General features: G+C 38.6%; 1 protein-coding gene across 6 annotated transcripts in view; it reads right to left on the bottom strand.

Moving 5' to 3' along the window:
* Positions 1–13,884: 13,884 nt before the first annotated feature.
* RAPGEF6 (Rap guanine nucleotide exchange factor 6) overlaps positions 13,885–23,720 on the bottom strand; it is a 183,999-nt gene continuing 174,163 nt past the window's right edge. For all 6 annotated transcript variants that reach the window (XM_055301416.1, XM_055301418.1, XM_055301420.1 and 3 more), the window contains 4 exons: positions 22,545–22,773; positions 20,409–20,911; positions 18,131–18,445; positions 13,885–17,445 (listed from right to left, as the gene is read on the bottom strand). In XM_055301416.1, the coding sequence (XP_055157391.1) occupies positions 17,420–17,445; positions 18,131–18,445; positions 20,409–20,911; positions 22,545–22,773 (1,073 nt within the window). In that variant the 3' untranslated portion in view covers positions 13,885–17,419. The remainder of the gene's footprint in view (positions 17,446–18,130; positions 18,446–20,408; positions 20,912–22,544; positions 22,774–23,720) is intronic.

Genomic DNA, 23,720 nt, shown 5'->3' with positions numbered 1-23,720 from the left:
TATAGTATAGAATATCTACACAAAATAAGTTTTACTTCGTATGTTGGTAAGGTTTCTAGTCAAAGACTATTAGTAGTTAAGCTTTTGGGCAGTCAAAAGTTGTATGTAGGCTTTTGACTACATGGGGTGGGGGTTGACTGGTCAGCACCCCTAAGCCCCACAGTGTTCAAGGGTAAACTGTATAATCAAATTATCAAAAGTCAAAGATGAAGCAAAGCAAAAATTCTCAACAAAATACTAACTAGAATTCAACAGCATAAAGGATTAAGCAGGATGACCAGCTGGGATGCATTCTTAGTGTCCAAGAATGGTTCAGTATGAGAAAATCAATCGTGTGTATTACACCACATTTACAAAATGATGGAGGAAAAACCTGTATGATCACTACACAAAAACATCTGACAAAATTCAACAATGTTTTATGGTAAAAATATTTAAACTGTTAGTAGAAAAGAGAATATTTAACATCATACTCCTACAATACATAACATCATACTCATTGGTGAAAAACTGAAAGCTCTTCTAAGATCAGGAACAAGACTTGGTTGCCTACTTTCTCCCACCTATTGAACAAAATACTAGAAGTGCTAGCCACAGCAGTTAGGCAAGCAAAGGAAACGCAGGTATCCATACTAGGAAGGAAGAAGTAATATCATCTCTGTTCACAGACAGCATGATCTGATATGTAGAAGGTCCTGAAGATTCCACAAATGAAAAAACATAAACTCCACAAAGCTGCAAATTCAAAATCAGCACACAGAAATCAGTTATGTTTCTATATGCTAATACTAACATTCCAAAAGGAAATACAACAGTTTCATTTATGATAGCATCAAAAAATTAAATATTTAGGAATAAATTTAACCAGAGTGGTCAAAGACCTGTGCATTGGAAACTATAAAACATTAGTGAAAGAAATTAAAGATACAAGAAGAGGGAAAGGCATCCTGGGTTCATAGATTCTAAGACTTAATCTCAAGATGTCAAGTTCTATACACGGTGATCTACAGATTTAATGCAATCTATGAAAATCCCAATGGAATTTTTCTTTATCAATAAAAATACCCAACCTGGGCAGCCCGGGTGCCTCAGCAGTTTTAGCGCTGCCTTCAGCCCAGGGCCTGATCCTGGAGACCCAGGATCGAGTCCCATGTTGGGCTCCTTGCATGGAGCCTGCTTCTCCCTCTGCCTCTCTCTCTCTCTCTCTCTCTCTCTCTCTCTCTGTCTCTCATGAATAAATAAATAAAATCTTAAAAAAAATACCCATCCTAATATTAATATGGACTCTTAAGGGACTCTGAAGAGCCATCTTGAATAAAAGGACAAACCAGAGGTTTCATACTTGATTATTACAGTAATTAAATCCATGGGGGACTGGCATATACACCCATAGAATCCAACAGAATAGAACAGAGATCCCAGAAATAAACTCTTCTGTGTATGTTCAACATATTCATCAAGGGATTTTCAACATCATGGCAAAACCACTTGATAAGGCCAGTCTTTTCAATAAATGCTGCTAGGAAATTGGATATAAACAATGCAAAAGAATAAAGCTGGATCTTGTCATAGTCTGTTTGGGCTACTCTAACAAAAATGCCACAGACTGGGTAGCTTATAAACGACAGAAAATTCTTTCTCACAGTTCTGGAGGCTGGGAAGCCCAAGATTAAAGTGGCAGCATGGCTGCCTCTGACAATGGCCCTCTTCCTAGTTTAGAGCCAGTGTCTTCTTTCTCTTACCTTATCTGGTGGAAGGGCAGAAAGGATCTCTCTGGAGTCTCTAAGAGCACCGATTCTACTTGTGAGACTTTTGCCTTCACACTTAAGCACTTCCCAAAGGATCCACCTACTAATACCATCAAAAAGGACATTTTCAATGTATCTTGGGGTAGAGATACCCAGACACAAACATTCAGACCATAGCAGATCTTTACCTTACATAATATACTAAAACTAAAATGGATTAAAGACATTAATGTAAGACTTAAAACTACAAAGCTTGAAAACACATTGGGAAAAAGCTTCCCGATGGAGGATTTGGCAATGATGTCTTGGATATCACACCAAATCTAAAGGCAACTAAAGTAAAAATATGTAAAGTGAACCATATCAAAATTAAAAACTACACATAAAAAATACAGTGGAATGAAAATGTAACCTGTGTGATGGGAGAATATATATTTGCAGTCATACATCTGATAAGGGGATATATCCAGAATATATAAAGAACCCCTACAATTCAACAACAAACACCACCATTAAGAAAGGGGCACAGGACTTAAGTAGACATTTCTCCAAAGAAGATAGACAGCTAATACGCACATGAAAAGATGCTAGCATCACTAATTGTGAATGAAATGCAAACCAAAACCACAATGAGATACCACCCCTCACACCCATTAGGAGAGCTACTGTTAAAGACCCCCCCCCCACACACACCCTGAACCCAGAAAGTAACAGGTGTTGGTAAAGATGTGTAGAAATCGGAACCCTGTGCCACTGTTGGTGGAAATCAAAAATTGTGCAACTACTCTGGAGAATGGTACGGCGGTCCCTCAAAAAATTAAAACTACTACAATCATATGATCCAGCAATCCCATTTCTGGGTGCATATCTCAGAGAATTGAAAGCACAGTCTCAGAGATATTTGCATACTGGTGTTCACAATAGCATTCTTCACAAGAGCCAAGAGGTAGAAGCAACCCAAGTTACCACCAGTGGCTGAATGGAAAAAAAAAAAAAAAAACAGTGCATGTACATGTGCACACACACCACCAGGAATATTACTTAGCCTTAACCAAAATGGAAGTTCTGACTTGCCATGACATGGATGAATGAAACCGGACGACAGACATCATACCAGGTGAAACATGCCCAGCACAGAAAGACCAATATTGCATATGTTAATATGAGTGTGAAATCTAAATTCTCTAAGGTAGTCAAGCCCAGGTAAACAGAAAGACAAACAGGTCAAGTGAGCTTATTCAAAGGCAGTGGCAGGGTAGAAAAACCAGGGAAACCAAGTATGATATTCAGAGTAGGATCAGGTGTACAACGAGAGCCTGCTTGGGGTAGACTCAGCCAGCCCACTGACAAACACCAGTCGCACTTCAGTCACCTGACACCGTTCCTCCCACCTTCTGGTCTCTACCACACACTGGCAGAAGGGATGCCTTCGCGACTTAGATCTGTGACAAAGTGCATGGGGACATGCCCTTCACAAGCACCAGAGACCCCCAAAGAGGCCACATCAGAAGCTCAGATTATTCACCAACTGCCCGAAACCCCAGGACGAAGCTTCATCTGTTCTTCAGGCGGCAGGAGTTCTGCACAGACTGTCCGACCCAATACGAGGTCTTTGCCAGATGCCGAGACCAACGCCTACTGTGTACACAGAGCATCCTCACTGCGCCGGCAGGGAACACAGACTCTGGGGATGAACCGATCACCAACTATTTGATGTCTTCAAAATGAAGCCTCAGATAGCACACACCTGGTCAGACACAGATCTTGTCAGAGCACCCCACATGAAAGGCCCCATGTGCCAAACTCGGACATGGCCACGGGGCTTTCCTGGCACGCTAGGCACAGAGGAAGGGGGAGGCCAATAGTCCAGGAAATCAATGAATGTAAGTATGCGTTCCCTTGAACTAAAGAAACCGCTCCATGATCTTCTTGGATTTCAGAAAGCAGGGCCGTTCTTTGCCTTTCATGATGCAGGCACCCTCCTTCTTCTGCTCAGTAGTTTGTAAAATCAGTGGAGGTTTCTCTCCTGCCTTGTTAGCCATTGGCAACTCTCAGATGATAACAGCTAACCAGAGAACTGGCAGGTGTTCCAGTGCAGCTTGAAGCTGTTCTCGGGCAAGGTCCTCACGCCTTCCCTAGTCCCTAAAAACAAGGATTTATAGGACTAGTAAAGGAGAAAAATCACCTGCATAGGATCCTACTGAAATAGGTAGTACCAAAATTAATTATGACCTCTATTTTCTTTCCCACCTAAGAAATAAACAGAAGGCAAATTTCCAGCTCAGGTTCAATGACTGGTTTATTTATTAGATCTTTACTAGTTCCAGACTGCCGAAAGCACTTTACAGACCTGGCCTAACGGCAGAGGGGACAGGGAGCTCAGTGGAAGTGCTTGGCTGTGGGGCTGCTTGAGGGTTGGTCGGGCCCCTGGACAGAGGGGATGAAGAGATGGTTAGGAAACACAAGTCTTGTACTAGGAATGGGCTGTGCTCATTCCCACAACCATCCTGTAAAAGAGCTTTTCCTCCCTATTTCACAGATGATAGAACTGATGGTTAGAGAAGGCATGAAACTTGCTCAAGGTCAACAGCTAATATAACCGGGTATATCAGGTATGTAGTTGACACGGAATGCCACGGAGGCATATAGAAATTGACCTCTACCTATACACTAGGAAATCCAGGGAAGGCCTCACATTGGCCCACCTGCCATCATTGTATACACACGTGTGTGTGCGGTGTGTGTGCAGAGGACTTGAAGTCCCACCAGAATACCATGGCTCGGGGCAGGAACAGTTGCTTTAAGGGATTTCACCAGTTGTTCTAAGACAAAGGCAGGCAGGGAAGGTTGCAGGACAGAACAGGGACCACGAACAAGGGGTAAGCACCTGCCAGCACTCACCTCCCAGGGAACAGGTAAAAGAGTCATCTCATCTATGCCCCTCTGCTAGACTTAACCCTCCTTCCCCATCACCTGGATTTGGGGGGCGGGGAGGCATGTGGCTCCAAAGCCTTAAACCTTAGTGCTTGTCAGGAGCCCAAATGCAGTAACATTCCAGGCCCAGTGGACATGAGAGGATTCTGTTCTTTTAAACAAAAAGTGGAAACAGGAGGAATGAGGGGAAAACATTTTTTAAATTGGAAGATAAAAAATAGTGGAAAGAAATTCAGCAGTAACCCAGGATACCACTAACAACTCATCAGTAGTATCTGCCCTGAGATCCAGGCCATAGCAGGCTTACCGGCTTTGGGGACGTGTGCAGCCAGAAAGGAGGGTTCCACGTGCTGCTCCAAGCAGTCCACATGGGATTTTGGAACTCATGCCATCCTGAGCACCTGGGTCCCTGCTGATCCCTGGACACAGCCCAACACCTGGCCCTTCCATGGGGCTCCTGGAACAGAAAGAGCGCTTGGGCTCATCTTGTCTGTTGCTCTGCCTCTCAAAGGAAACCATGAACTCAATTAAGATTTAAATGTCTAACACTGATGACAGACTAACTACTTGTAAAGTTTCTTTGCTCCTTAGCATGATGAAGCCCTAGAGTTTTAGCAAAATGAAGTGCTTGACAAGCTGGAGCCAAAACCCAAGGTCAAGTTTCCCTGTGAATGTTTGCCCTTGGTGCAATCTCAGTGTTGACGGACTACTTGACCTCTGGTGCCCTAATGGAATTTTACAGATGAAACACAGAAGGAGGGATCATTCGGAGTTTGGGTTTATTAGGTATGTGCAACTGCCCTAAACATATTTCTGGTCTCACAGGAGTTGAAACCCTTCATCACTGCCTGTTGATTCCTTGCCCTGTCCAGCTGCAGCCCACCACAAATATTTCGTTTGTTTATTTTTCTTGGGTTGAATATTTTTTTTTGCAATTAAAAAAATTGTGGTAAAATATACAAACACAAAAGCTACCATCCTGACCATTTTGAAGTATACATTTCAGGAGAGTTACATACTTTTGCACTGTCCTACAACTAATCTTCAGAACTTTCTCATCTTACAAACTGGAGATTCTATACCTCATTAAACTACACTCTCCATTTTTCCCCTCTGCCCAGATCGTGGAAACCACTATTCTACTTTCTTTGCCTATGAATTTGACTATACTAAGTACCTCACATAAGCAGACTCAAACAGTATCTTTTTGTTACTGGCTTCATTCACTTAGCATATCTTTTCTCAAAGTTCATTCATGTTGTAGTAGCTGTTAGAATTTCCTTCCTTTCAAAGGTCAAAGAATTATTCCACTGTATGTACATACCACATTTTAGTTTTCCATGCATCCATTGATGAACATTTGCATTTCTTCCACCTCTTGGCTACTGTGAATAATGCAGGAGTATACAAATATCTTTTTGAGAATCTGCTCTCAGCTCCTTGGGATCTACACCTACAAGTGAGGTTGCTGGATTTTATGATATTTAAATTTTTTGAGGAAACTTCAGGGTACAGGGTTCTAATTTATCCACCTCTCCACCAACACTTTTTTTTTTGCTATTTTTTTTAATAGTAGCCATCCTATTGGGTGAGAGGTGATATGTCATGATTTTGATTTGCATATCCCTCATGATTGATGTGGAATATCTTTTCATGCACTTACTGGCCATTTGTGTATCTTTTTTAGAGAAATGTCTTTTAGGTCCTTTGCCCATGCTAAAGTTGCTTTTGCTGTAGTTGAACAAGAGATCTTATATTTAATACATTTAAAAGAAATCTTTAAAAATACATTTCCTATATATTTCAAGTGTGAAAATAAATGGAGCATGAATGTCAAAGCCAACATGACATTGGATCTGTTGAGTGAAACCTGAAGCACAGCTTGTCTCTGTCTTACCTTGCCCAGTAAGCTCTTCTGTGTCTTTGAGAGTTTTGAGGCCCATTCCCTCTTAGAGTGTCTTGATCACATTCTTACTGCTATGTCTCCTTCTAGGTGAAATTCTGACTCCTAATGTGTTTTAACTTAGAAAACAAGGAAGTGGTCAGTCTCACCAACTCAAAAATAGAACTTGAGTGCAAGTGCATTTTCTACATGGAAAGGACTTTAGTTTTGGAAGCATCTTGATATTTTGAATAGTTGCAGTTGACAGATAAATGACCACAGATAAAGGAGTTTCTGGCCAGCTAAGACTGGGCAAAGAAATGAAATTCTAGAAAAGATGATGAAATGGAACAAATAAGGTACAGCAGTACAGATGTGTGAGGAAAGGAAAGAGGCAGGGAGAGAGAGGGGTAGTAGTAACAGCCTACAACTACTGAGCACTTGCCCGGTGGCTGAACACCACCAAAGAATTATACATAGATTAACTCACTTTATCCTTAGAGCAACAATAAAAGTGAGATAGGTTATCGCTGGTGACCAGTTTGATGATAAGAAGACTAAGGCACAGGGAATACACAGCTAATATGTAATATATGTTATCTGTTATAAAGTACCACAAACTCAATGGCTCAAAATAGCACAATTTTAATGGGTCAGATGTTTGGGCCCAGGTTGACTGGATCTTCTACTTAGGGTCTCACATGGCTGGAGATGAAAATGTTAGCTGGGCAGTGCTCTAATCTAATCTTAAGGCTTTACTAAGGAAGAAGCCACTTCCAAGCTCACTCAGATTTGGGTAGAATTCATCCCTTGAGGTGGTGAAGGCTCCAGTTCCTTCCTGACCATTGGCTGGAGACATGTCTGCACCTGCACATTCACTGCCTGGTTATTTGCAACTGCCAAGATTTGGAAACCACGGTCTGTTAACGAATGGATAAGCAAGATGTGACATGTGCACAGGAATATTATTCAGTCTTTAAAAAGAAAAAAAAAAAACCTAGTCTTTCGTGACAACATGGATGAACCTGGAGAACATTATACTAAGTGAAATAATCCAGGCACAGAAAAACTACATGATCTCCCTTACCTGTGGAATCTGGTGGCTACCAGGCATTCAGGGGTGGGGAGAATGGGAAGATGTTGATCAAAAGGTATGAAGATTATTGCAGGATCAGAAAGTTCTGGAGTGGTACTGTGTAGCAGAGTAACTATAGTCAGTGGTACTAGATTGCATACATGAAACATGCTCAGGTAGGTGGATGTTAAGTGTTCTTACCACCACACACAAATATTAGGTATGTGTAGTAATGGATATGTCAACTATCTTAATTGTAACCATTTCACAATGTAAACATACGTTTAATCATCATGTTGTATCATTGTATGCGACCACCCACCAAATCTTTATGTCCCCATTTGTGGGCTGAAATCCTAATCCCTAAAGGTAGGGGTATCAGGAAGTGAGAACTGTGGCAGGTGATTTAGGTCAAGAAGGGAAAGTCCCACTGGGTGGGATTATTACCCTTTTAATAGAAGCCCCTTCTTCTCTGTGAGGACACAGCAAGAGGGCACCATCTATGAACTAGGACAGCAGTCCTCAAAGAACAGTGAATCTGCTGGCATCTTGATCTTGAACTTCCCAGCTTTCACAATTGTGAGAAATAAGTTCTGCTGTTTATAACTACCCAGCCTATGGCAGCCCAAATGGAGTAAGACAGACACCTCAAATATATACAGTTTTTAATTGTCAAGTACATATACCTCAATAAAGCAGGGGGAAAAAAGTCCTAAAACACATCACTTAAAAACATAAATCTTATATGAAAAATATTAAAGACCTTAAACCAGAACAATTAAGTAATGAAGAGTGAAAGGATATCTAAATAAATGGACTGACTGGAAAACTAAATTTTATGAAAATGATAATTTCCTTCAAGGTATTATATAATCACAAAAATCCCATTCAAAATTGCAATTGTGTAAGCTGATAAATTGGTCATGAGATTTATCTGGAAATGCAAATGATATGAGAACAGCTAGTATATTCTCGAAAAAGAACAGGGTCAGCCAACTTTCTCTACCAGGTACCAGAGTGTGGTGTAACGCAAGAGCATTTAAAACAATGTGGTCTTGAGGAGTGGAAAAACAGACTGATTAAACAGAATACAGACCCCTGGATAAACTCACACATGTTACGGACAGCTGACTCACAGCACAGATGACACACTACGTAATGCAGCAGAACTAAGGATTTATCTTTTCAACAAATGGTATAGAAACAATAATCAATAGTTGGGAGAATGAAACCTTTCCTTACCTTATACTGCACACAAAATTTTATTCCAGATATATTGAAGAACTGAATTTAAAAGGCATACTGGTGAAGTATTTGAAAGGTAACACAAATATGTTCATGAACCTCAAGGGTAAAAAGAGATTTTAGAGCACAAACAAAAACACCATAAAGGAAAAGAGTAATAAATTCCTCTAGTTTAAAATTAAGAACTTCGTTATGACGACACAAGCCACGGAGTGGGAAAAGTTATCTACCACAGATATAACTGATAAACGAGTCGTAAGATATAAGAAGATTCTACAAATTGATAAAAACAAAAAAGACTCAAAAAGGCACTTCATAAAAGCAAAAATCAAATGGTTCATACAAATAGGGAAAGGAGCTCAACCATACTACTAAGCAGGGAAATGAAAAATAAAATCCTAACAAAATACCATTACCTGTCTACCAAAATGGCCAAAAAAGAAAATCAAACCCACCAAAAATACCAAGTGGTCAGAACAGATGGACAGCTGCCAGGAGCCTATGGAGTAGGCAGTTGTTTAGTGTAGACTGTTAGAAGTCTGACTGGTAAGTATATTACCTGCTTTTCATTCCTGTTCAGAGTTGGACCATTTGTGTTTTCTGGAAGATCTCCCTTAGGAGCTCTGGAAAAGACCAATACTCATTTAGTATTCTAGATCCCATATCCAAAAGTACAAATGATGCATAAAGGAAATAGTTGTATCCATACTGTCTACTCATTAGTGTCCCAACTGCATCCAAGTACAGTCTGCCTAAAATTCTTTATATTCTGGTTGGAAATGTTTTAGTTTCATTACCTCTGTGAAGGTAAACTCTCCCAAAATATTTCACTGCAGATTGCAGACCTATCTGGAAAGATGACTAAGAAATTAGGGGCACCTGTGTGGCTCAGCTGGTTAAATGTCTGCCTTGGGCTCAGGTCATGATCTGTGGGCTCCTGGGAAAGCTCCATGATGGGCTCCCTGCTCAATGGGGAGTCAGCTTCTCCCTTTGCCCCTCCACACCCCAAGCACTCTAATAAATAAAATCTTTAGAAAAATAAAATTACCTTGCTCTTACCTTTCTAAGGACCACAAGGGACACATGGTAGTGTGGCGCCATCTGGTGGCTCCGATGTACTTTACCACAGCTCCCTGTTAAGAGTCCACGTTGCTCTTCCAAAGGATAGTTTCTGCCCATGATTATCTGCCACCACAATCCAAGTAAAATGAGCAAAGCTAATACTTTCATATCACCAAATCTAAACCTATTAATTTCTTCATAATGGTACTGAACAACTTTCCATGCTAATGGACAATTTTCCCTCTTTTACATAGCATTTAAGTCTTGCCCATTTTCCACTGAATGTTCTTTGAGCCTACAGAAGTACTTTATGTATTCTGGTCCTTTGAAGGCTTTGTGAATTACAATGTATCTTCCAACTCTATGACCTTTTAAAAAACGGTATTTTAGGACAGACCTGTCATTTTCTTTAGAGTTGTCCTACCGGGATCTTAAGAAATCTTTCCCACTTGGGAGATTTTGTTAAGATCAGCAGTATTTCTTCCGTAAGCATCTGGCACAACTTTTTGATAAAGCCATCCAGGGCTTCAGTTTTCTTTGCAGAAAGGCTTGTAAAATGAGATTCAACTCCCCTAACAACTACAGGACTACTGGATTTTACTTCCTGTCAAAGTTTTGTGAAATTGTGTTCTGTAAATTTATTTCTTTTACATCTTAGTATTAAAAGTCTCATGTCTTTAATGGCATTAATCAGGATTCTTTTTCATTCCTAGTGATAGTTGTGCTATTTTTTTTGTTGTTGTTGTTGGTTATCCCCACCAAGAGATTAGCAATTTTATTAGTCTTTTTAAAGAACTCAGTGCTTTTGTCAATCCTTTTCGGAGCATGTTATTTATTTCATTAATTTGTTAATTCATTATCTTCTTCCACGTATATGAATTTATTTTGCTGTTACTATTCTGGTTTTTTGAGAATAATAATTCATTTGTAGCCTTTCTACTTTTTAATATATGCATTGAAGGCTATAAACGTCCCATTTAATATGGCCTTAATCTCAAATCAAAAGGTTTTGATATTCGAATCTCCATATTCATTCATAAAAAAACTTTCTACTTTCTACTGGGTTACTAGGGGAAACATTTAACATCCAATTTTTATAGTTTTTGTTACTAACTTCTTATTTAATTCTGTACAGAGAGCCTTCATGAGTTCAACTTTTTGCAAATTAGTATCTTTATAGCTTAACACAGAGCCAATTTTGATCAATGCTCATGTTCACCTAGAAATAAATACTTTGTCGTTACTGATTCAGTGTTCTATAGTCCATTATTGCTTGCTAAATGTGTTGTTCTTGTCTTCTAGATCCTTAACAATTTTTTTTTTTTTGTCAGAGGGAGGTAAGTGTGTGTCTGCTTGTTATTTACTGAGAGTTATATTCAGTTTTTGTATATGGACTTCCACTTCTGGTCAAGATGAAGTAACTGGCACTTTACCCTCATGCCTTTAGTGACTAAAAAAACCAGACAAACCATATACAACAATGCTACTTAAGACCCTGGACATCAGGCACTGAAGGACAATAATCCTTGAAAGTACAAGAAACAAGACCTGAGCCTTACCACTGCCCCAGTTGACCACCTGAAGAGAATTTACAGGCCATAATACAAAGGAGGGGAAATGAAGTGGAACTCATCAGTGTTCCAAAACTGAAAACACAGGTGAGAGTCCAGAGAGGTGCAAATGGCTAAAGTTCAATCTTCTATAAACTTCAAGAACAACAACAACAAAAAGGATAATTTCCAGCTCTTTCTGGGTGTCCAGTTTAACATTAGGACCCAAACCTAACAAGGATATTACAAGAAAAGGATATTACAGACCATCTCTCTTTTGAATATAGATATCCAATCCTAAACAAATATTGCAAAGTAAATCCAGAAATATGTAAAAATAACATGTCATAGCCAATTAGGGTTTATTCTAGCAAAGTGGAAGGTGAAGTGGGGAGAAGGGTTTGACATTAGGAAATTTATCATTAATAACATAGATAAAAAATAATCCTATCACCTCGACAGATTTAAGAAAAGCCTTTGACAAAATTCGGTAAGTCACACATACACTTAAGCAAATTATAAATAAAACATATTTAAATTCATAAAGAATGCTTATAAAAATCCTATAGCAATCATTACGATCAATGGTGAATCAAAGTTTTCCCTCTCAGATCAGGAACAAAATATTCTACCCTGACCACTTCTATTCAATATTGTACTAGCATTGTGACCAGTGCAAAGAGGTGAGAAATGAAATGCAAAATGATTGGAAGTAAATAAATGTCATTACAAGCACATGATATGTGCTAGGAAAACCCAAAAGAATCACATAACTAGAATAAATGAATTTAGATTGCTACATACAAAGTCATTATAAATCAAATATATTTCAATACTCCAGCAACACATTTTTAAAAAGAACTTAAAAAGACACTTCACAAAAGAGAATATCCAAATGTCCAGTAAGATACCAGTACACACTCGTCACAATGTCTTAAATGAGAGAAATGGACAATACTAGTTTGGCCAAGATGATCAGAGGGTCCCTTCTATAAAGTCGGAAAAATAACAGGTCACTAGGCTGCTGCAGAGGATGCCTCTGGGGGGGCCAATACTCCTTGTCTCGGTTTATCAAATGCTTCTGGGGGCTGGGAGGAAGTGTTCCTGAGGTATATTTGTGGACTAGCACATGTTTTAATTACTGGTTCTGGGTCCCCAACAACAGATAGATATAGTAATGTGTACTTTCCTAGGGCTACCATAACAAATTACCAAAACTCAGGTGTCTTAATTAAAACAGGCCAGAAGTCCAATCAAGGTGTCTTCCAGAGGCGTGAAGAAGAATCTTGTCTCTTCTAGTTCCTGGAGGCCACTGGCATTCTTTCACTTGTGGCCACGGCTCTCTGCTATCTTCACACTGCCTTCTCCACTAGGTCTATTTCTATTTAGAAATTCTGACACCTGTCTTGGCATATACGGCTCAACCAGGTAATCCGAAGTAATCTCACCTCAGAATGCTTAATTACATCTGCAAAGACCCTTTTCTCAAATACAGTAACATTTACAAATTCTAGGGATTAACAGCTTGATATTTTTAGGTAGCCATCACTCAACCTTTTGTATTTGTATGTAATATTTCTATGTAATATTTCTAAGTAAAGGAATGACCGTTGTGTCAGGGGAATGAGGGCTAAAGCAAAATTTCCTTCTTGTCAAGGTCCCAGCATCTGATCCCGTCCAAGAAACTACTGCATTTATTGCCACTAAATTACTAAATGCAGTGGCAATAAATTCAGTAGTGGGCAACAGGCATGCTCTGGCTGACCAAGCTACATGCCTGTTCAACACCCAGTCTTTCCTTCTTCACTGAAAGGAATCCCACTTTTATTTGAGGCCATGGATGGCTCAGCTAAAAAAAGGTTCGTGTCCCAAGTTTCTTGAAACCACTGGTCATGTGACACATTTCTGTCTAGCGACATAAAAGCAGAAATATCAAGTACAGCTTCTGGAAAAGCTGCTGTTTTGCTAATAAAAAGGGACATGCATTTACACCTTTCCTCCTAAGCTCTTCCTGTGAAGCAGAGGTGAGGTTGAGTGGTTTAAATGTCAGGGCCCCAAGTCTTTGACAGTACAGTGCACTCACTGAATTAGCTCTGGACAGTCTTCCTGTAGACTTTCCTGTTATAAGAGACAAACAAGCCCAAATGGGGATTAACCAGTGTTATTTGGTTTGTAATCAAACACACTTTTTAAAACCTAAACAAGAAGTAGGTATTTTATAGACACCACAAAGTCAACAGTAATTGGATCATTCCAATTTCTCTGGGGACCTAAAAAAATAAGGGCTTTATACCAATTGCTAGCCCCAGACTGGCCCCCCTGAGTGACTGGGTGTAATTATTTTATCTGTGTCCAGACATATGTAATAAAGTGCAAAGAAGGTTAACGTAGACTCTTTATTGATTCCACCAATGTATTAGTAGATATGATAATAATAAATGGTACTTTTACATTCTCTTAACCAAAAATATAACAAATATTTACACTCAGTAAAAATACAAAAAGCATACAGAGGCACTGTCTTTCTAAAAGACATAAGTTTAGGAGGTATCAAAAAATAGGAGACAAACATTGCTCATTACAGGATACTTTACAATCACTGAATTGTGCAGTATAATTGCATTTGATTATGACAACTGTGCAGTTTTGTCTTTTTCTGATAAGCTCACATGGTTTCAATTTTAAAAGATCAAGTACAGCTACATTCTGTGTATCAAAAATAAAGAAGCCTTAAAAAAGCACAACAAAAGCTAAAGATGGAACTGGGGTTCAAGTCTAAATTTGAAAATGTACTATGACACTTTTTGAAGATTCATCCCTTTGTTCTAGCCTTTAAGGTAATGCTAAAGGGATACATCTACTTTAATCACATTTTTTAGAAACAAAATATATCAGAATTAACGATCATTATCACTGTTTTTAAGTATACAAGGAAACTTGTTTTCCTTTTCGTTTTATAGGGAAAAAATTTTTAGAAAAAATAGGTTTGTTCTTGGAAATCCTCATGATTACTGCCACATCTCAAGGAGGTCATACAGATGATGACAGCGTGACTTTTCACCCTCAAGAGAAACCAGTGAAGTCTTTTTCTGCCCAAAGATCAGATTCAAAGTAATCATTTAGAGGAAGTTAAGAATCTACTATTTAAAATAAACCTTTATGGAAGTATATAGTGGAATTACTAATTGTCCAAATCTTTATTATGAAAAAACTGTTCTGTTGAAACTTATTTGGCAAAACCTTGCACTGTGGATTTACTGCTTCAGTAAGTCCCGATAGATTCAGAGCTGAGGTGGGATGAGGGTACTCCTCTCTTCACTGAAGTTATAAATTTATAAAATAAAAACAAAAATGGGGGTTTAGAATTGAAACAAACACAAGTTAAGGCTTCTCTTGTTCTTGTCATGTAACAAAGTAAGAGAAGGCCAAAATGTACCCTAAGTTAGAATTAAAATATAAAAATCACAACTCCATGGGTTTTTAGGGGATACACACAGATCAAACTACAATGCATTTGGCTTTAGTTCCTGATCACTGTGATTGGCTGACCCAGACACTCACAGTTGGAGCTGGATGAAAACAAAGGCAGCTACAAGGTGCAGTCCAAAAATCACAGCCTCTGACTCTCTGTGCAAGATATTATCAACACCATTAAGGACACAGGACAGGTAAGGCGCCCGTTTGATTTCAAACACCTGCAAATAAACAAATATTGTGCAAACAGCACATTTTTTCTGGGGTAATGGATATAAAATAATGAGAATAAATACCCAAACTTGACAAAAAGATGATTCTAACAAAGGTATCTTTCATTTTCTTTGTTTTGCTCTGGACATGACACAGTAATAGGTAAACCAGTAAAGGAACATTTTTTTGTGATCAGAGGACCAGTGTTTACAGGTTAAATCACTACAGTGTGACTTTCAAACCAGGATTTTTGATTCAGGCCACATTCCATGTCAATGGACTAAGAAAGCTATAGAGCCAATTAGCCTCATTCTACTACACCTGGGGAGTGGATTTTTAAGGCTTTAAGTTTCAGATTCATGTTTCTTTGACCAAAGGAATTTTTCAGATAAGCTATTGTTCCTAAAATGGAGAAACAACCATTTTGGTGGAAAAAATAGATTACTGCCATTTACCACTTGGAAGGGATTTATGATTTTGAAGTGAAGGTGATGGGGGTAGGGTGGGTGCCTAGCTGGCTCAGTCAGTAGAGCATGTAACTCTTTATCTCAGGGTCACAAGTTCAAGCCCCATGTAGGGCATGGAGCCTATTTAAAAAAAAAAATGAAGGGGACAAGGAGAAAGAAAGAGGGAAGAGATAGCTAGGATAAAATGAGAACAAACTCTTGAAAAGGGAAATCACAAATCAGCTAAAACCTATAAATTCACATATGGAAAACCACTCAGAAGTAAACCCATTTTGGCTCCATGTTAATCTGGGTAGTGCACACGAATGGCTTTGGCTTTTTTTTTTTTTTTTTTTGGTAGTCACAATAGTTTATTAAGCACTCACATTGACACTAAAAACAAATGGTGAAATTTAAACTTAAGATATAGAAAATACACACACACAAAAAGATATAGAAAACACTGTTATTTGATTTGTAAAAATGTGGAAAGTCTAGGTCATCCAGTAAACAGTCACTGAAATTTTAATCAAATACTTAGGAATGCCATGCCCAGGCTGTTAAAAATATGTATCTCCTTCCTCTCAAGGGCTAAACTGAGAACCTAGAGAGAATTATTTCCACAATTCTAGCTCCTCTGTCTCCCATAAACTTTTCAACCGATTATTAGCTTGGTGTGCTAACAAGCTTTCTTGCAGGCACCTGGGGGCTGCAGAGTTTATCAGGGTTGAACACAGCCTCATGCTGAGAGATGGGGTGGAGGGGCGGCTGCAGAATATACATGCAGCTGAATTCATCTCCATGGTTACACACCAATGATTACATTTGCTTTTAAAAAAATAACTCCACATTTGAGCAGTGAAAAAACTTTTGTTTTGGGTTTCTGCAGAACTCTCCAGAACCCATCCTCTATTTAATGAATTTATACTTTTAGTTAGATGTAGCCCGACTTCCATGTCAGAAAGGATTGGTATACATGATTTTTTAAGAAAAAAATTTCATTCTTTGGAGAGGAAGGTGGCAGCCCACCCAATCACAGCTTCCCTTTTCCAAAGGACTGACAAGAAACCCCATGGCAGCTTCATTTGGCCTTCCAAATCTGCAGATGGCAGTATCTTCCTTCCTAACACTTCAACCATAAAGGGCTTCCTATCCCACTCAAATGGAGACCCTTCATTGCACTGGTGCTACAGATCAAGTTCATATCTGTATATAGATTAAATGTATCATCCTGTAAAGATGACTTCAGTTTGGTCAGACCGAGACAGTTTTATGGCCTTAAACATAAACATCTGCTAATGATAACTCCCCAATACAAAGAAAACCACAAAACATCAAATAATAAGTTACTTCTCAAATACATGAATATCCTTGGTATTGGCAGACATTTTGAATTTGTCCGTTAACCCAAGCTATGGCTTGGAAATACTACTAAATTACTATATTAAAAATAACTTGTTAAAGAAAAATCTATACTGATATACATAGGGAGGACTCTGAGTTTGAATCTGTTCTAGTAACTGTGGTCCCAAGGCAGTACTGGTGTCGAAGTGAAGACTGGTTTCCAGGCACAACATCCATAGCTGAGGAAACTCTGCATCTGCAAGGATTCAATAAAAGGAAGCATGATTCAGGGCTAGGTCATCGCTCAGAGTACAGGGAACGAGACCTCTGGGTTAGTAGCAGCAGCAAGCTGTTCGTTGGCAACAATGGCCTGCGGAATCATGAGGTGGTACTGCCTACTCCTTCCTCGACGGCTTTCGGTAAACTTCAAGAGGGTCCTCCAAAGGCTACACTGCTGAGACCTGTTCATTTTCTGAAAACAGTAAAAACACCATTAAGTGGTAGATGAGGCATATTAAAGAAGATCAACTTACAGTCTAGTCACCTGTTTAGAAAATTAGTCACTTTCAACAAAGAAACTGTTTTTCTCTCAAATATCCCATCAAGGCCCAGATTTTATTACAAGGAGGTTACGGGTGCTAATGGCACAGCAGGCTGACAGACAGCAATGCTATAACTGCTTCTTTACCACTTCATCACTCTACTGTTTGAATGGATAACATATCATTTATTTTTAATAAAGCAAACGAATAATCAAAATGCTGCCCCAGTTGCAGTCAGTCAAGAGCTCTGCTAGTGAGAGAGAACATCATCAGCACAACTTCAGGTAATTAGGTACTCTGAAGTTTTCAGGCATCCATGTAAGACACAACTCCACCACTATCAAAATTATCCTATCAGACTGAGCTGCTATTTGTCAATTCTGGAAGAAGGGTGTGGGGCATACAGAAACATGCCGGTTACTCTCTCCATTTAAAAAATACACCGCTATATTTACGGATTTCTTTTTCTTTTTTTAAAAAAGCAAAACAAAAAAACCAGATTGCTAAGGTATTTAAATGTAAACATTAACGATTATATGAAATAACACAGGGTAAAGACCAATTAATGTATTCAGCAATTCATTCAAGATCCATTAAGGTAGTTTGTCAACATACCATCTGCTTCGCTATCTGCGTCAGTCACATCTGCTAGTTTAGGATGGGATGGCTGCAAAATATGCCTCTGAGGCTGAGTTATAATCCTCGATGGAACACAGGCCACGGGGCTGCTACCGAGAGAAGTGGGTGGCAGTCTAGAGAGGCTGTCATGCATCATCTTTGACCTCTGCACTGCCACGCTATAATCTGGAGGTTTTAGGTGTAGGTGGGGTCCTTCCTTTAGGTCCGCTAAAGAAATCCCCATGTATCCTGGAGGAGTGGGAGGTGGCTCCCTATACCTATCCTCCTTCTTGGGTGAGGTGACACAGTACACTGGCATGAAAAACAAGCAATGGAAACGTTAATGAAAAATGCAAGAAATGAAAAAAAAGACATACTGAAACTTATTACAATGATAAAAACAGAACTCAAAAATAGACTCAATGAATATATTTGAATACAGTGACAGATTAAAAACATAACACCTAAAACTTAATATTTAAACCTGTTATTCAAACATATAAATCACACTAGGTCTTCTAACTACAGTGACAGATTTGAAAGAAGTGACACAGTGACAAGCCCTCCTCTAGGGTGAAGCCCTGGCAATTCACAGGTGACTGCCTGGCTCCCAGGGGACACCAACCCCAGAAACATTCAACGGTTTACCCTGAACACCTATACTCTGCTGACTGGGAAGAATTTCAGAGAAATGACGTTGGGGCCCTCTATTTCAGGGCTTTCCTACCCTGTCCCTGAGACAGAAACCACTGTTGTATGTATGGCACTTATGGGGAGACTACTCGTCAGTTCTGGCATATCAACAACTTGAACTTTCCGAGTACAGAGGACCCAATTCCTTTGAGGACCTTACTTCTAACTTCTGATCTGTGACTAAGTAAAAAAAAAGGTATAATTTTAGGAAACCCATCTTAAATTTCCCTGATTTTGGTGCATGTTCAAAATAATTGTGACTTAAAATCCTTTTCCCTAAGTCTGTGTAAGGCAAAGTTTCAAGAAGCTTCAGAAATTGGTTAAATAAAAGAGGAGGTTCCATGAAATTAAGACCAATTCACAGGACCTAAAGGACAAATGGCTCTATATTATTGATGTAACTTTTAAAACACAAACACTACCTACATATTAAACAGAATGAAGAAGGACCATCTGATAATTCTAATATTAACTCCTCTTTTAGACGATGATGTTTGTCCATACTGAAACTTCTACAACTGTACCAGCAGAATCTGCATGTAGTATCAAGGTCTTAAAGGATTTTAACTCCCACCCAAAAGGATGGGGCAGGGAGAGAGAGTGGGGTGAAGTCATCAAGACCAATAAGGCAAGAATGAATAATTTTCCCAGAGTCCCCTAGAAATAAAAGATTTTTAAAAATATAGTTACTTAAATGGACAAGAGATTACTTTTATATCGTTGCACACAAACATTTAGATATCCATATAGCGGTTACCCAAAAAGGTTTAATATAAAATCCTTGGGAAAAAAAAAATGAATGAACTGAAAATCCCAATCTATACTGCAACTTGACAAGTAAAAATGTACTAGGAATGTGCTATAAAAATCAGCACATTTTTCACATTTTTCATAATTTAAATTGACTTCATGAATATGTTATAAAGTTGATTCAAAGTACAGTCATTTCATATACATAAAAAAGCAGGGGCTATTATATCCAAATATTTGTGTAATTCAAGGAAGAAGTGAAAAAAAATATTTGATAGCTAAATACTAGAAGAATACATACACCAAAAAAGCTGTGTGTGGTTGGAATGGAACCCACAACAGGAGTTTGCATACCCCTGACATGTGCTAGGAGACTATAATGAAAAATATTTGGGACTCCTTTATCAGAATTTTCCTCACTTTTACTACCTAAAAATAATACCAGATTCAAAATTTCTACCATGCATGTATAGCAATTGTGGTCCAAACAATTTATGAAGTGACAAAGAGAATAATCCCTTTGTTACTACTCCATGGTAAAACACAATCTCTTCTCAATGAAATCAAATAAATCTCAAAAACAAAACACAAACGGAATTATCAACTTAATTACACCAGCCCTTTTGTTTTAATAAGCCTGAATACTTGCCTCCAAGCCCTTGAGAAATCATGAACTTTTTGGAAATACTTTGTTTGTAGAGGGCAGGAAGAGAGGCTGGAGTGAAAGAAGGAATATTTGCAAGAGTAAAAGTCTAGGCCAAGATATCCCAATGCCATTTTTTGCTGCTTAATCTCTAAATGCCACAGATACAACAGAGAACACAAAACTTACCAATCAAGCCCTTTTCTGTACTTGAAGTAACAGTTTTGTAAACTGGGTCAGTGCCATCCTTGGGATCCAAGCTTTCAGAGGACTCAGGTGCGATGCTCTCTAACACTCTCCGTTTAACTGTCCCATAGTTTGGTTCGTATGTGTCAGACAGAGAACTAGAGGAAGCCCAACTCTGTCTCATCTGATTAGTCTCCAGGTTTCCTTTACACTGACCACAAGTTCTAGAGCAGCCTTTAGGGCAGGAATAGGGCTCACAGTCGGGGGGTTCCACTTCAGCAATGGGGCCATCCAAATGAGTATGTCGATAAGAGTTCAAAAAATCCCAGCCTTTTGGGTTTGGAAGGCTTTGGAAGTTGTCATGGGAGCTGCTTGAACAAGAAGTCCAACTTCCACGACCACTATCCGCTGCTTCTAAAATAACATGCTCATGAGAAATCTCCTCATTACTCACAGAAAATGAGCCAGCTAAGCTCTTGACTAGAGATGGCTTTGACAGCGTCCACCTAAAAAATTGGGGATACACAATTAAAATTTACTGGCTTATCGGGAAACCCTTCTGTCCAAGTGTTACTGCCTATAAGAGATTACAGAACATGCACAATGCATGTGTTCAATGCCAAAATAATCTTGTGAAAAAAACAACACTGTAATCAATCATCAGTTAATCTCTATTCCCATTAATATTCATACCCAGCTAGAAACATACATGGAAGAAACTCAAATACTTAGCAAAGTATCTCAGAAATTTTTGAGTTGATTTTAAATGAAAATGAAAAATGAGGTTTAAAATGAATAAAATCAAGTATACACTTTCATTCTTTGTCAACATAATGCTAAACACTCTACGTGGATACAAAATAAAGAATTCTAAACTACATGTTCTCAACTATGTTTGGTTTTTCAATATAACCCCGAGGCTAGCCTAATACAGCGCCAAGTACTAAGAGTAATTTCTCCAACCAACAACTGTAAAATGAATTCTATTATTTAGAATAGAATAGCAGGGGTTCCCAAATTTGGGCTCTGGGACCAAATCCAGCCAATGGCATGTTTTTGGAGCAATGGTATGTATGGTCTGGAGCAAAAGCATTTTTTTTTTTTTTTTTTTTTTTACATTTAAAAGAGTTTAAACAAAACAAAATATTCCAAAGAATTTGAGACAGAGAAAAATGTAGTCTGCAAAGCCTAAAATGTTTATTATCAGGCCCTATATCTTCCTTGTCTCTGCTCCCCTTCACTTTCTCCCCAGCCTGGCCAAAAAAAAAAAAAAAAAAAAAAAAGGCTTGTGAACTCTTGATTCACAGTGTGGAGCAAGTGGGGGTAAACTACAGTCCAAGGCTAAATCTGATCCTTAGCCTATTTTTGTAAATACAATTTTATTGGGACACACAGTATGCCCATTTGTATATGAATTGTATTGTTTAAATTGTTTCGGAGCAAAGATGGCCCTGCCAAGCAGATGTGACACAGAATTCATGACCTGAAAAGTCTGATATTATTTACTATTTAACTTTTACAGAGAGGTCTGCTGACCCCTGGCCTAGAAAGTCTTGGTTAAAAAGGCTTTATAAATATGCAAATACTTTATTTACTATATCTTAAGTTTTAATATTAAAGAATATCAGATTTATCAATCAGTTTAGAACTAAATAGAACTAACTAAATAGAAATTTAGTTAACTTCAAAAAAACCCCCAAAACCCACAGACAACTTTGGACTTCTACTAGCTGATAATTCTTACTCCCTAAATCATACTTTCAGATCAAGGGCTGTCTACACATATTCAGCATTATACAATCTTTTGAACATTCTCTATCGTAATAGCCACAACACAAGAACCACACCACATCCCCCTAGCAACAGCAGCGTCACTGTGAGCTCTTATTAACTGAAAACATACATGATAGAAAGTTACATGAATTCAGTAACTCTTTAAAAATGAGCACCCCTACAGGTTTCAAAATAGTACTTATATATGCAATACAGAGAATGCATGCTTAGCCCTCATTATTTTATGGATTCCCCTGCAACCACCCCACCAAGACAGGGCTATCTCTAAGGGCACATTGGGGAGCACTGCTTGCAGTGGCCACTTGGCTTGGGTTTTGTAACATGAACATGGGCAACTATATTTACCCGGGGCCAAGCTGACTATGGTCTCCTATCCCTGAGGAGTGTTCTGTCTTTTCCAAAGGCCCAGTGGATTCAGGGACCGCCACAGCCTGTGAAGAACACCGTTCATCCTGTAGAGCTGTAGACATGGAGTCAACAGAACAATTGCTCACAATGCTGGATCGTGAAGAAATTTCACTATGGCTGGAGTCAGACAAGTTGTCAGATTTAGCTGATGGTGTAAGTGTATAACCTAAATGAGAGAAAACAAGTGATTAAACTACAAAACAAGGAAACAGGGAGGGGTATGTGGTCAGGGAGAAGACAAAGAAAAACAAAGAAACAACAAAGGACAGATGGAAGCTGAGATGCTGCTTATACATTCCCCTACATATCCATTTATCTACCTACCTACACTATACCAGCCCGATTCCAAATTCAAGAAATATGAAGTCAAAACCCAGTATTACTGAAGAAACTAGTCCAAATGTGTATCTGCCCTGGGCTCTCACAAAGCTACAAGCATTTAATAAAATAAGAAGGCATCAGATGTATTTCAAAATATTAAAAAGCAGACATCTTGAGTTTCTCAACTTCTTTTTAAACCCTTTGTCCCCTTCTTTAACATAAATATTTCTTGGCTTGATCTGACTGTCTAGAATACCACCTTGAGGTAAGGTGGTGGTGGTGAGGGGAGTCAAGACTCAAGAGAAGGAATTTTATTTTTGCTTTTTTAAACTATATATACTTACCCCAGATATTCTGCTTATGTCACCTAAGGAGTCTTGCCCCAAGTTGAAAGCAATATTTTCTTATTTTTAAATAAATTGTTTTAGCTATAAACAATACCTTGTTTACAAGGTATTACAAGTTTATACCTTGTTTCCTTTTTCTTCACCAACTTTACACAATATTGCATTAAACAGAAAACTGACAATTTTATAAAAATGTGTTATGAAAAAGATGGCATCTGCCTTTTTGAAAATTGTTCCATGATTTACTGCACAGCAGATACAGCAACAGCTTTTGCATTCTCTGGAATAAAGGGGTGGAGATGGAATGAGGTGGAAGCATCCAAAAATAAATCTACAGCAATGACAATTCAATGTACATAACGTCTATTTTGGTAACTGTTAGAAAAGTAAACAAACTTACTTAGAAATAAAAGGAAATGCCATAGTAATCTCAACAAGGAGCAGG

The sequence above is a fragment of the Nyctereutes procyonoides genome, unplaced genomic scaffold, assembly GCF_905146905.1.
Source record: "Nyctereutes procyonoides isolate TBG_1078 unplaced genomic scaffold, NYPRO_anot_genome, whole genome shotgun sequence".
NCBI lineage: Eukaryota > Metazoa > Chordata > Mammalia > Carnivora > Canidae > Nyctereutes > Nyctereutes procyonoides.
The sequence above is the reverse complement of the archived record's forward strand: the minus strand, read 5'-3'. Positions and strand labels throughout refer to the sequence as shown.